Source organism: Schistocerca gregaria, chromosome 1, assembly GCF_023897955.1.
Source record: "Schistocerca gregaria isolate iqSchGreg1 chromosome 1, iqSchGreg1.2, whole genome shotgun sequence".
Lineage (NCBI taxonomy): Eukaryota > Metazoa > Arthropoda > Insecta > Orthoptera > Acrididae > Schistocerca > Schistocerca gregaria.
Window position 1 is genome coordinate 1,208,623,990 of NC_064920.1, and position 15,362 is coordinate 1,208,639,351.

The 15,362-nt window shown below is 39.3% G+C and overlaps 1 protein-coding gene across 2 annotated transcripts in view; it reads right to left on the minus strand.

The window, feature by feature from the left end:
• The window catches only part of LOC126284807 (lysosomal alpha-mannosidase-like), a 261,589-nt gene that overhangs the window by 173,376 nt on the left and 72,851 nt on the right, over positions 1 to 15,362 (minus strand). For both annotated transcript variants that reach the window (XM_049983989.1, XM_049983999.1), the window contains one exon: positions 11,167 to 11,248. In XM_049983989.1, coding sequence (XP_049839946.1) covers positions 11,167 to 11,248 — 82 coding nt within the window. The remainder of the gene's footprint in view (positions 1 to 11,166; positions 11,249 to 15,362) is intronic.

The window sequence follows — 15,362 nt, forward strand, 5'->3', positions numbered from 1 at the left end:
TATCGATCATGCTAAAACTGTAGCACCTGTGATGGCATGCATAAAATAATGTGTGCTGGGGGTGGGATAGCTGTCATGCACTATTCGAGAACTGAGTCCTGTAATTACCACACAATCTGGTAGAGCCATCTTTCTCATGAACAAGCTTGATCCTCAAGACTCAGGGACTATCTCAAGGGTGAACAATTCCTGCTGGTAGGAGTTCATTAACTTCAACTTTGGCAAGTTGCAGATCTGCTAAGACTAATCATCATTGTTTAAGTCAAATTGTAGGTCTGCTGGGGTTATTATGTGATATGTGTTTCCATCAGGAACAGCACAAATGTGTACACATATGTGTGGTGAGTTGGTCAGGATGGAAGCACTGTTAATGGACACTGTGTTTGGGTTATTACTGACCGTAGGGTAGCAGTGGTACCTTTGTTGGCATGGTGTGTGCTGGTCAGCAGGTGTACCACATTTCAGAGGAGGGGCTGTGTCCAGCTGTTTGTTGTCTGCTGTGCAGATCTGTTCATATGCTGCTGCTAGGGCTGTGGCAGTGATGCAACATAGAGCTCATCATTTTCTGTACATAGTAATTTTGTGTGTGTTGCAAGCAGAATAGTATCAATATGTCTGGAGAATTTCCTAGGAAAGTTTGGTAAATTTGTGAAGAATGTCATGGCTGGTGCAGTCAGGGAGAGGGGAATTTGATGGGCACTGGTTGTGGAGGGATGTAAGAGATGGAAGTAACTTGTACTCATTTGCTCAAGAGGTGGTGAATGAGCTGGTGATGTCATAAAAAATCGATTCCAATGGCTCGCTGTACACCTCTTTTGGAGAAAGTAATAGGAACAGAAAAATAAGTAGATGGAGATGACAAGGGAGATGACATTCTTCAAGAAGAATTTGACTAAGCTATAAATGAACTACCGGACAACAAAGCAATAGGTATTGATGACATCCCTGCAGAAGTAATAAAGAATTCTGGAGACAGCATGAAAATGATGCTGCTTAAACTTATTAGGTCAATCTATAATACAGGTGAGATACTGAGAGATTTCCAGAAATGCATCATTGTTCCTATACCAAAGAAGGCAGCAGCTACAAAATGTGAACGGTATTGAACTTTAAGCCTAATATCACAAGCATCAAAAGTTCTCATAAAAATATTTGTGAAGAGAATTGAATAGAAGTTGGAGGATATGATGAGTGAAGATCAGTTTTGTTTCAGAAGGGGTTTGGGAACAGGAGAAGTGATTCTGGCACTGAGACTCCTTATTGAAAAGCAATTACAGAAAAATAAACAAACTTATATTGCCTTTGTAGACCTGTAAAAGGCATTTGATAATGTTGTCTGGCAAGAGATGTTCAGAGTGCTGAGGAAAAGTGGAATGAAGTACAAAGACATCCATGTCTCTATAAGAATGAGGTGGCAGTGACTAGGAACTGTCACCAGGGACAAGAAGCAAGTATTAGAAAATGGTTAAGACGGGGATGTGCTCTCTCTCCTCTTAATATTCAACACTGACATCCAGGAAGCTATAGACCAAGTTTGGGAAACTACTGAGATGGAGATCAAAATTAATGGATAGAAGATAGACATTCTACATCATGCAGATGATATTGCTACAGTCATGGAGACAAAAGAAGATCTAGAGGAAGTCCTCAGAACAATGGAAAAGATTCTATGCTATCAGTATGGATTGACAATAAACAAGAAAAAGCCTAAAGTGATAATATGGATTACAGAAGCTGAGAATGAAAATTGGAAGAGAGAAGATGGAAGTGATAGAGGAATTTACCTACCTGGGACGCAAAATCACGGAAAGCAGAATACGACAGGCTAAAATTGCATTTAATCTGAGGAGTTAGTTACTCACCAGCAAGAAAATCAGTCTGATAATAAGAAAATGTTTCATAAAAACTTTTGTTTGGAGTGTGGGCTTATATGGATGTGAAAGTTGGACAATGGGAAGAGAAGAGAGAAGATGGCTACAGGCCTTGGTGATGTCATGCTTATAGAAGGATGATGAAGATCAGATGGACAGACAAAGTAACAAATGAGGAGGTGCTTTGAAAAGTACTGGAAACCAAATCTGTGTGGGGCACATACAAACAAAAAGAGACAACCTTTAGGGGACATCCTATGACACAATAACATAATTGGAACAATAGCAGAAGGAGCTATTGAGGGAAGGAATCGGTGGGGGCAACCAAGGATATCATACATGCAACAGATCATTAATGTTGTTGGATGCAACACATACATGGAAAATGAAGGGGAAGGCAGACAAAAGAGAGGTTTGGTGCTCTGTTGCAAACCAACCACAGGGTTGAACACTAAAAGAAGAAGAAGAAACAGAATATCATGCCAGTCCCAGCAGTGACTGGTTTCAACTTCTGATGATGGGGAAGACAGCTATTGAAAGCTTGAGTGTTTAGTTCAAAAAGACATGGTTTGTAAACTGATAAGATTTTGTTGAAGCATGCCACCATGAAAGACTCTGAGGGCACATGTCAATTTACCAGTGGTCACACTATGTCCATGAATCGTACGAGACGAGATGGCTGTCAATTACTCATAAAAAATTAGCGTTTGTATGGTGAACTGCAAATGCTGAAAGAAGTTTCACAACACAAAAGATGCAGATAATTTGTATGTGGCATTGCATTGATGATTAGAATGCAGTCTGTGGAATTCAATGGCTTTAAGTCAATTAACTGTGATATCACCTGCCGCCGTTTTTTGATAAGGCACTGTGCCACTGTTGTTGAGTGGTAACAAAAATGGATTATTTGTGCACTCAGTTTTCACAGTCAGATTCACACACTGCCCACAGTGATCCTACATTGTATTCCTGTGAGTGGCAGCAGTTATTTAGGTATAGTGCCCAGTGATGTGGTGAATGACAGACACATTGTCACTTCTTAGTGAGCATGATCAATTCTGGAGATGAATTTGCACATATGGGGTCACCAATATACACTCCTGGAAATGGAAAAAAGAACACATTGACACCAGTGTGGCAGACCCACCATACTTGCTCCGGACACTGCGAGAGGGCTGTACAAGCAATGATCACACGCACGGCACAGCGGACACACCAGGAACCACGGTGTTGGCCGTCGAATGGCGCTAGCTGCGCAGCATTTGTGCACCACCGCCGTCAGTGTCAGCCAGTTTGCCGTGGCATACGGAGCTCCATCGCAGTCTTTAACACTGGTAGCATGCCGTGACAGTGTGGACGTGAACCGTATGTGCAGTTGACGGACTTTGAGCGAGGGCGTATAGTGGGCATGTGGGAGGCCAGGTGGACGTACCGCCGAATTGCTCAACACGTGGGGCGTGAGGTCTCCACAGTACATCGATGTTGTCGCCAGTGGTCGGCGGAAGGTGCATGTGCCCGTCGACCTGGGACCGGACCGCAGTGACGCACGGATGCACGCCAAGACCGTAGGATCCTAAGCAGTGCCGTAGGGGACCTCACCGCCACTTCCCAGCAAATTAGGGACACTGTTGCTCCTGGGGTATCGGCGAGGACCATTCGCAACCGTCTCCATGAAGCTGGGCTACGGTCCCGCACACCGTTAGGCCGTCTTCCGCTCACGCCCCAACATCGTGCAGCCCGCCTCCAGTGGTGTCGCGACAGGCGTGAATGGAGGGACGAATGGAGACGTGTCGTCTTCAGCGATGAGAGTCACTTCTGCCTTGGTGCCAATGATGGTCGTATGCGTGTTTGGCGCCGTGCAGGTGAGCGCCACAATCAGGACTGCATACGACCGAGGCACACAGGGCCAACACCCGGCATCATGGTGTGGGGAGCGATCTCCTACACTGGCTGTACACCTCTGGTGATCGTCGAGGGGACACTGAATAGTGCACGGTACATCCAAACCGTCATCGAACCCATTGTTCTACCATTCCTAGACCGGCAAGGGAACTTGCTGTTCCAACAGAACAATGCACGTCCGCATGTATCCCGTGCCACCCAACGTGCTCTAGAAGGTGTAAGTCAACTACCCTGGCCAGCAAGATCTCCGGATCTGTCCTCCATTGAGCATGTTTGGGACTGGATGAAGCGTCGTCTCACGCGGTCTGCACGTCCAGCACGAACGCTGGTCCAACTGAGGCGCCAGGTGGAAATGGCATGGCATGCCGTTCCACAGGACTACATCCAGCATCTCTACGATCGTCTCCATGGGAGAATAGCAGCCTACATTGCTGCGAAAGGTGGATATACACTGTACTAGTTCCGACATTGTGCATGCTCTGTTGCCTGTGTCTATGTGCCTGTGGTTCTGTCAGTGTGATCATGTGATGTATCTGACCTCAGGAATGTGTCAATAAAGTTTCCCCTTTCTGGGACAATGAATTCACGGTGTTCTTATTTCAATTTCGAGGAGTGTAGGAACTAGGATACAATGATGGTTGTAAGCTATCAATATCGATGACTCATCCAGTTCATGAGAATGCTGTTTATTAAACAGAGCAATTCTACAGAGTGTCTAGTTAGTCACATTGTCCAGCTTACAGTGAAGTCATGCTGCACCGTTCCAAAGAGCTTCCACATCACTTGTGCCAAAGCTGTTCAGCTGCTCTAGGATGAATGTCCACACATAATGATTTGAATATTCTGTGTAACATTTTGCACTGTGCTTGTGATATCACTAAACTACACAGTGTCTGAAAAGTCTTTTAATGTCACCAGAAGGAAACTTTTGTAGGTTACAAACAGGAATCAACCCTGTACTAAGCACTAAAGAACTGCATACATTATATTCCTCCATACTGAATTTAGTTTTATTCCTGTGATGTATGTCAGTTTGACTTAGTGGCAGAGAGATGTCTTACAGAGTGTGTAATATTACGTACAGGATACTTTGCACAATATCACTTTTATACTGTAAACTTGTATAAGCTCTTGCTGCATTAGCCCAGAGACTTTTCCTGTGGGATTACAGAGAGTAGAAAAGTGTAAAATATGATAATGATTTATATGTTCTATCAATGAACTAGAAATATTACTTGATGTAAAAATGTGGCAAACATCATGTCTTTAACATTTGATCAATGTATAGAATCATAGCTGCTTGCATGAAAGTATGCAAGGATATGGTTATACTGGATGGGTGAGGTATTAGTATTGACAGAGATCCTGGGTACAGTATAGTGTGTGGTATGGCAAAGATTGCATCAGCATCAAAGCATACAAGTGTTGAGTTTATCTGTTCTTGGGCATCATTACCAACCTCATTTGAACTCTTCTGAGAAGAGAGTTAGATTAGATTAGATTAGATTAATACTTGTTCCATGGATCATGAATATGACACTTTGTAATGATGTGGAATGTGTCAGGTTAAAGAAAGATGTCTGTACAAGATATTACATTACACAAAATATTGCATATCACTAATGCTTAAGTTAGTTTTTTTCCCTCCCTTAATTTATATCTAAAAATTCTGCCAATGAGTAGAAGAAGTCGTCATCTAGAAATTCTTTTAATTTATTTTTAAATGTTAGTTGGCTATCTGTCAGGCTTTTGATGCTGTTTGGTAGGTGCCCAAAGACTTTTGTGGCAGCATAATTTACCCCTTTCTGTGCCAAAGTCAGATTTAACCCTGCATAGTGAAGATCATCCTTTCTCCTGGTGTTATAGCTATGCACACTGCTATTACTCTTGAACTGGGCTGGATTATTAACAACAAATTTCATAAGTGAATATATATACTGTGAGGTTACTGTGAGGATCCCTAGATCCTTAAATAGATGTCTGCAGGATGACCATGGGTGGACTCCAGCAATTATTCAGATTACACATTTTTGAGCAATGAATACTTTTCTACTCAACAGTGAATTACCCCAGAATATGATACCATACGAAAGCAGTGAATGAAAGTAAGCATAGTAAGCTTATTTGCTGAGATTCTTATCACCAAAATTTGCAATAACCCTAATATCATACGTAGCCAAACTCAGATGTTTCAGCAGACCATCAATGTGTTGCTTCCAGTTTAACCTCTCATCAATGGACACACCAAAAATTTTTGAAAATTCTACCTTAGCTACAGACTTCTGTTCAAAGTCTATATTTATTACTGGAGTTGTGCCATTTACTGTACGGAACTGTATATACTGTGTTTTATCAAAATTTAAAGAGAGTCCATTTGCTGAGAACCACTTAATAATTTTGTGAAAAACATCATTTACAATTACATCACTTAGTTCTTGGTTTTTGGATGTTATTACTATACTTGTATCATCAGCAAAAAGAACTAACTTTGCATCTTCATCAATATGGAATGGTAAGTCATTAAAGTATATCAAGAACAGTAAAAGACCTAAGACCGAACCCTGTGGGACTCCGTACTTGATAGCCCCCCAGTTTGTGGAATCAGCTGTTGTATTAACATTACATGAACCACTTATTTCAACCTTCTGCATTCTTCTAGTTAAGTATGAATTAAACCATTTGTGCACTGCCCCCCTCAAACCATAATGATTTAGCTTATCTGAAAGAATTCCATGATTTACTCAATCAAAGGCCTTTGAGAGATCACAAAAAATACCAATGGGTGATGTCTGGTTATTCAGAGCATTTAATATTTGATCAGTGTAAGCATATATAGCATTTTCTGTTGAAAAGCTTTTCTGAAAACCAAACTGACATTTTGTTAGTACTTTATTTTTACAAATATGGGAGGCTACTCTTGAATACATTACTTTCTCAAAAATTATTGATAGAGCTGTCAGAGGAGAGATTGGGCGATAGTTGTTGACATCCTACGTATCCCCCTTTTTATGCAATTGTTTTAGAATGGCATATTTCAGTCTACCAGGGAAAACACCCTGCTCCAAAGAGCTATTACATATGTGGCTGAGAATCCTACTTATCTGTGGGGAACAAGCTTTAAGTATCTTGCTGGAAATGCCATCAATTCCGTAAGAGCTTTTACTTTTCAGTGAGTTTATTATTTTACTGATTTCAGAGGGAGAGGTTCGTGGAAATACAGTTGTTTCAAACTGCACAGGTATGGCCTCTTCTATTAGAAGCCTTGCCTCTTCTAGTGAAGATCTAGATCCTATTTTCTTCACAAAATTTAAAAAACAATTATTGAAAATATTTCCAATTTCAGATTGTTTGTTAGTGCACTTGTCATTCAGTTTTATTGCACTAAAGTCTGCCTGTGCTCTTGGTTGCCCTGTTTCCCTTTCAATAATATTCCAAATTGCTTTAATTTTATTATCAGAGTTACTGATCTCAGACATGATACACATGCTTCTGGACTTTTTAATAACTTTTCTTAGTACCGCACAATAGTTTTTATAATATTAAACAATTTTGGGGTCAGTACTCCCTCTTGCTGTTAGATACAGTTCTCTTTTATGGTTGCAAGATATTCTTATTCCTTTAGTAAGCCAAGGTTTTTTATATGTTTTCTTGGAATTATGTTTCACTATTTTCTTGGGAAAACAATTTTCAAATACCCTTAAAAATGTATCGTGAAATAAGTTATATTTCAAGTTTGCATCGGGTTCCATGTACACTTCATCCCAGTCTAGCTCCTTTAGGCTTTCCCTAAAGTTTGCAGTATTTATATTGTTAATTGAACGCACTGCTTTGAAATTCTGATTTGATATACTGCATGGAGCTATGTCATGTACTGTAACTAACTGTGCACCATGATCTGAAAGACCATTCTCAACAGGATAAGCATTTATGTCCTTAAATTTATCTTGGAGTTGGAACGGCTGCTTATGTTGGTTGTAGGATCACACACTGTTGTGGTTCCTGTTGATTCTCTCAGTAGGTGGGATTATACTGGGCATGGCCTTCACCTTAACAGGCAGAGGAAGGGTAAACTGGCTGGGAAAATAGCAGGAAAGTTAAAGGGGGGAGGCACTGTAACGAGTGATAAAGTATCAGTGGTTGTAGGGTTCAGAAAAGACCCTTTTTTAGGGTAGGGAGGACAGAAAGAAACCAAGTCTTAAGAGAGGTTAAGATTGGGACAAACCTCCAGTTTGAGAAAGAAACCAAAAAACATAATTCTAGCTTATTACATGAGCATAAACAGCTGTTGCTTAAGAATTTTCAACAATCAACGGAAATTTCAACTCTATCCAATTTTTACTCAGTCAATGGAGAAAGGAGGAGTTGCCACATTCATCAGAAACTGTCATAAATTTAAGAACGCAGACATTCATAAATTTTCCCTAGAACAGTGTATGGAAGTATTTGCAAACAGAAGTAGAATTTCACCAAAAAAATTCCTTCTTAATATTAAGTGTATATCGAGCACATGCAGGTAACTTTAATCTGTTCATAAACCACCTTGAAGGTATACTGGCCCATTTAACAACCAAAAACAAAGATATAGTGATTGCTGGTGACTTCAATGTAGATTTCCTTAAAGACTCTCTCAATAAGAACTTATTTGTGTTAGTAACACTACCATTCAAATTAATTCCCATTGTAAAGTTCCCCACTAGGGTAGGCAGTTGCTCTCAAACAGCCATTGATAATATCTCTATAGAACAATCCAGTGAACAAAATTATGTTACAAAACCAATAGTCAATGGTCTCTCAGACCATGACATGCAGTTCCTTCTGTTAAATGTTAATACTGAATAGGATATAAAATCTCTTAAATCTGAGCTCAAGAGGGTAATCAATAAGCCAAAAATTGACGATTTTAGGACACTCTTCAGAGACATTCACTGGAGTGATGTTTATGGTGCTCATGGCATGAATGAAAAGTATAACACTTTTGCTGATAAAGAGCTTGCCTTATTTGAACACTGTTTCCCCCCAAAACTAACCAAGGTTAGAGCAAAGTCTACAAAGAAACCATGGATTACTCAAGGAATAGAGGTGTATTGTAAAACAAAAGAAAACTGTATCTGTCAATATAAATCAGTTTTGATGTTGATGCTTTACCACTTAACAAGAAATACTGTAAAATATTGAAGACTGTAATATGAACATCAAAGCAAATATATTACAAGGAAAAGATAGTCATATCAGATAACAAAATAAAGATAATATGGGATATAGTGAAGGAGGAGACCAGTAGAACCAGACATGAAGAGGGACAAATAGCAATAAAAGTAAATGAAACATTAGTGACAGATGTATATAGTGTTGCAGAACTTTTTAACAAACATTTTATAAATGTTACTGAAAAGATGGGGTTGTCAGGTGCTGTAAATTCTGCTATGGAATACCTCAGACCAGACATTTCAAGTAACTTCCACAACATGAATTTAATCCTCAGTACCCCAGCAGAAGTAATGTCCATCATAAAACATCTAGTGGGTATGATGAAATACCAACAACGTTAATTAAAGAATGTGATTCTGAGCTAAGTAACATATTAAGCTATCTGTGTAACCAGTCATTTATCAGTGGAATATTTCCTGAATGGTTGAAATATGCTGAAATTAAGCCACTGTTTAAGAAGGGAGATAAAGAAATAGCATCAAATTTCTGTTCAATTTCACTTTTGCCAGCATTCTTAAAAATTTCAGAAAAAGTAATGTACAATTGGCTTTATAACCATCTTATCACAAATAGCATACTGTCAAAGTCGCAGTTCAGATTTCTAAAGGATTCTGATATTGAGAAGGCTATCTACAGTTACAGTGAAAATGTACTTAATTCATTAGACAAAAAATTGCAGGCAACTGATATATTTTGTGATCTGTTAAAGACATTTGACTGTGTAAATCACAATTTCCTTTTAAGTAAATTAGAATATTGTGGTGTAACAGGAATTGCAGCAAAATGGTTCAAATTTTATATCTCTGTCAGGATACAAAGGATGTTATTAGGAAAGAGACATGTATTAAGCTATCAGTCATCATCCAACTAGGAATTAATTACATGTGGTCTTAGTAAATGAGTGTTTGTAAATTGATTCTTTCACATAGTGGTCATTCAAAAAAATGACAATCATTCCACTTGGGAACTGTGGAAGGTACATTAGCTTATTTGTTTCAGTTGTAAATATTTGTCATGTATTATTGTTTTTCTGACGTGTTCTACATCCTGGAGAGCCTCCTTACTATGGATCAATTGGAATGAAAGTAAATCTAATCTAACCTAATCTGATTATAACTAATCTAGCATCTGTATGAACAGCAGCTTATAATGTAAATATTTTTTGCAGTCTGCTGTGTACATAGCTCAAGAGATATACAGACATACCACAAGAGGCTACCACCTACAGGTATATCACTTTCAGGGTTCTCCTCAGTTCTGATCAGCAGTCTCTAAATGTTGCTCGCCAACTGGGACTATATTCTGCTTCCACAAAATGTTCATCAGTGTGTCACATGCACCCACTCATTGTGTTGCCAGCAGCCACACAGGCCACTGACAATCACTGGCTACCTCACTTCTGGCAGGTATGGGTGTGGAAGGAGATCCTTCTATCAACAGGCACAAGAGATGGTCTGTTTCTGACACTCACTCAGTTCTGGCACAGTTCTGACAGTTTCTGCAGTTAAGCTATGGAGCACAGTTCTGACAGTTCCTTTCAGAAGCTATTTGTGCTAATGTTCTATTTCTCTCACAGAGAGTGCCAAGGTTCTACAGTGACTACATTTCCAACATAATAATCACTATGGAGCAATATGAACAATTAACTGTGAGTGTCAGCAAAGTACTTTCAATTATTGTGACTATAAACTATCAAGAGAAAGCAAATTTATTTATATTCCATTGTACTAGGTACAGGATTTCAAGTGTCATGCATCAAGCTACCAGGAAGTTAAGTACATTTATTGTAAATAGTCAGTGTTACTAAATGATAGTTATACTTTTGAATTGTGTTGCCACACTTCTCTTTTAGTGCCATCCTGTCAAGCAAGTGTATGTTTAGATATTAGCAAGTATGCATATACAACTACCTAGTAGTGAACTACTGTAGGAAAAGCATTTTGTGCTACTATGGGTGATTGGGCTGAATTGATGGTATTATTAGTTGTACTGAAAGTATAATACCCTCCTTTGTTTTCTCTACGTCTCTCTCTCTCTCGCTCTCCCTCTCTCTCTCTCTCTCTCTCCCTCTCTTGATAAAAGTGTGCAATGTTAAATAGATGTGGAATGTAACAGCACTTTACTTGAATTACTGGTAGTTAGCATATGTCATGATTTTATATAAGTATATATACTGGTCACTCACCGTCTGTCTGGATTTTCTTGCAGCTCTGTTATCACAGTGTCTATAATGTACTGCACACCTGCTTTCCGTACAGATGGCTTACCTGAAAAAATGATGTGATGCTAAGGGTGACACCCATTATTTTTCTATTTCTATCTCATGCTAACATTTATGAATGAACTAAAATATCAGGCAGTATTTTTTAAAACTCCACAGCTTACAGACAATGCTCTCTGACCAATATTTTTTTTTTCTTTCAGACTGAATATTTTGTATTAGCTCTCACATATGAGATCTTATCATCTGTATAAGTTTTTTTTCATATGTTGGCCCCTGGTATTCCACTGGATTATTGGTGGTGTTCAGCCATGCGTGCTTACAAGTTGATCAAAAAATACCCTATGGAAAGTAAGAGATCTGTGATAGTACCTATTATGTTTCTAAATTTCCCTTACACACGTTTTGTGTAAATCAGGGCATTTTCACAGCATCCATTGAAGAAGGAAGAGTGTTCAACAATGGAAAGTGGTGTAAGATGTTTGAAATCCTCAAAATAAATCAATATACTTTACAGGAAAATGTGGGTAACATACAGTATGAGCAAGAACCAATTGGAAACAATATAATTGGATGACCAAGAGAGATGTGCCCAGATTAAGAAGTATGTAAGTGGTCTTTCTCCTCCCCTGTTGAACCAGTATTTTGAAGAAACAATGTAGAAAGTAAAAGAAAGAATCAGAAGTGTAATTAAAATTCAGGGCGAAAAATATTGATGGTAATATTTACGGAAGAAACTGCATTGCTCTTTTACCTAGTGAGAAAGTGAATCACAATGTTTAACATGTTCATTCCTATACCCTATTTTTGTGCAACTGATGACTAATTATACCTATTCTTAAAATTCTGATTAACAGCCATGAATAAAATTTTAAGCATCCTCGGAGTTTGGAAGATACGTTTAGAAACAGCTTGTATCTGTGTGAGTAGTACATCATCATCAGCGTTTCTGAATTACTGGCAGGAACCCTTCCACAAAACAAATGTGTGATTCTTCCAGCTTAGATTTATTGTTCAGATTTTTCATTTCTTTGTAGAATCTGAAAGGATTGGCAGATTGGTGTGCATATTTCTGTACAACGTTTAAACTAAATTTATCAAACTGCTTTATTTATTTATTCTCCCAGTGTTCAGTAAGTTAATGCCATATCTTCATTCAAATACCATAAGTATGTGTTATTAACTATAAACTTGTACTGGAATAGTAGTAACTGCAAATCACATGTGGGAGTGTGTGTACTGCAACAGCTATATCCTGACACATTGTGTGCTTACTCAATAGCATTTCACCATTGTCGACCATTTGAAGTAATCCTATGGATAAAGGCAGCCCCAAACTTTTCTGTGTCTTACAGTCTTCAGGAATGTACATCAGAATCGCACTGGCTGGAGCAGCATCATATTTATTTATATAATAACATACCATGCCAAATACTTGACTTCTACCATTTTCTGATGAATCTGAAGATGAAGTCTGAACTTTATCTGTGGTCAAGCATAAAGGTGACATAAGTTATAATCAGCAGTCACCACTCACAAGAAAAGTAAAATTTCTACAAAACTAATCATTAACATTGAAAACATTATATTCTCAAAACTGTGCCAAAGAACTTGAAATCTGACATTGAACCTTGAAGAAATCAACATCTGCAAGAAGCTATTAAATTCAAATTATGTCACAGCACTTGCAAGCACTAAATGGACAGTTTATTATGATGCCACATTACATTTTGGTGCCAAAGCAAAAGAATATTAGAATGTAGAATGTAGTTTATTCATCTCATAATGTAAAGATACAAACCAAAGATTTTTGTACTGGAGACACATTAAATTACTTTTTCTAAAAAAAGATTATAATAGTTAACATATTTCTGCTTTTTTACACATGAACAATTAAATAAGAACATATATAACACTTACAGTCATTTTTCAGCTTGCAATACAATTTAGACAATATATTAATATGCATTCGGTTTGTCTGCCGGGGGGCCTCATCCAAGATGTGGAGGCAGCCTTGCCTGCGGCTATCGAACGTATGGGGTGCAGTCATCTGCGAGTAGTTGCTCATGTTGGCACCAATGATGACTGTCACTTGGGTTCTGAGGTGATCCTCCGTTCGTACAGGCGGCTGGTGGGTTTTGTGAAGACCGCTGGCCTCACAAGCGTGGTGCAAGTAGAGCTCTCTATTTGCAGCGTCGTTCCCAGAGTGGGTCGGGGTCCTTTGGTTTGGAACTGAGTGGAGGGTCTCAACTAGAGGCTTCGTCGACTCTGTGACAGTCTTGGCTGCAGATTTCTAGACTTGCACTATTTGGTGGGGAATTCTAGGCTGCCACAAGATAGGACAGAGGTGCACTACACAAAGGAAGCGGCTACTCGGGCAGCAGAGTACTTGTGGTGTGCACATTAGTGCGAGGTGTCCTGATGAACACTCACCAGTCAACGTGCATGCAGGGAAATCAGGATGTGCTCAGTGTAAAGATACTTCAACTATCAAGATATAACAGTAAATTTTCAGAGTGTTCGGAATAAAGTTCCTGAATTTACTGCCCTCTAGGAAGCGTGTGGCGCGCAAATTGTTCTTGGGACTGAGACCTGGCTGAACCCTGGGATAGGAAGTTCTGAAATATTTAGTGAGGGTTGGAACGCATATCGGAAAGACAGATTAGATACCGTAGGAGGTGGTGTCTTCATTGCAGTTGACAAAAATATTGTGTCTACTGAGGTCAAAGTAGAGTGTAATTGTGAAGTTATCTGGATACATTTAACAGGGCTAGGGGAAATAAAGCTAATTGTGGGGTGTTATTACTGACCACCTGGTTCCATCGGGACAGTTCTAGAATAATTCAAAGGGAGTCTACATTCTGTATCGCAGAAGTACCCGGATCATGCTATATTAGTCGGAGGCGACTTCAGCCTACCTAGGATAGACTGGGATGTCTATGGATACATTACAGGTGGTACAGACAAGCCGCGTGTTAATTACTTTTGAACACATTATCCGAAAACTGTCTGAGCAGCTAAATCGACAGTCGACGTGTAATGGAAATATTTTAGATCTGGTAACTACGAACAGACCAGACCTCATCGACAGTGTCAGTGTTGAGACAGGGATTAGTGATCCTGATGCTGTCATTACGACTATGGTTATGAAAGCTAAAAAGTCGGTCAAGAAGGCTAGGAGAGTATTCTTACTAGAAAGGGCAGATAAGCAGTTGTTAGCATTGCACTTAGTAAATGAATCGACTTCATTTACTTCCGGTACGATGGCCGTGGAAGAATTATGGGCAAATTTTTAACACATTGTAAATTATGCATTGGACAAGTATGTGCTGAAAAAGTGCGTTACGGACGGAAAAGACCCGTCATGGTTTAACAGCGCAATTCAGAGAACGCTCAGGAAGCAAAAGCAGTTGCACTTGCGGTACAAGAGAGATCGGGAGAAAGAGGACAGGCAAAAGTTAGTAGAGATTCATGCTGCTGTAAAAGGAGCAAGGCATGAAGCATTCAACCACTAGCACCGTCATACCTTAGCAAAAGATCTTGCTGAAAACACAAGGAATTTCAGGTCTTACGTAAAATTGGCTTGTATCCAGTCACTCACTGATCAGTCTGGCCTGGCAATGGAAGACAGCAAGACGAAAACTGAAATTTTAAATTTAGCATTTGAGGAATCTTTCACGCAGGGGGATCGTACAAACATACCGCCATTTGAGTCTCGTACAGATTCCTATATGGAGGACATAGTGATAGACATCCCTGGGGTTATGAAGCAGCTGAATGGCTTGAAAATAAATAAATAGCCAGGTCCCAATGGGATTTCAATTCAGTTTTACAGTGAGTACTCTACTGCATTGTCTCCTTACTTAGCTTGCGTTTATCGCGAATCTCTTGCCCAACGTTAAGTCCCGAGTAACTGGAAAAAAGTGCAGGTGACGCCTGTATATAAGAAGGGTAGAAGGATGGATCCTCAAAATTACAGACCAATATCCTTAACATCCGGTTGTTGCAGGATTCTGGAACATATTCTCAGTTCAAATATAATGAATTTCCTTGAGACAGAGAAGTTGCTGTTCATGCATCAGCACAGTTATAGAAAGCATCGTTCCTGCAAAATGCTCTTTTTTCACATGATATCTTGCAAACCATGGATGAAGGGTATC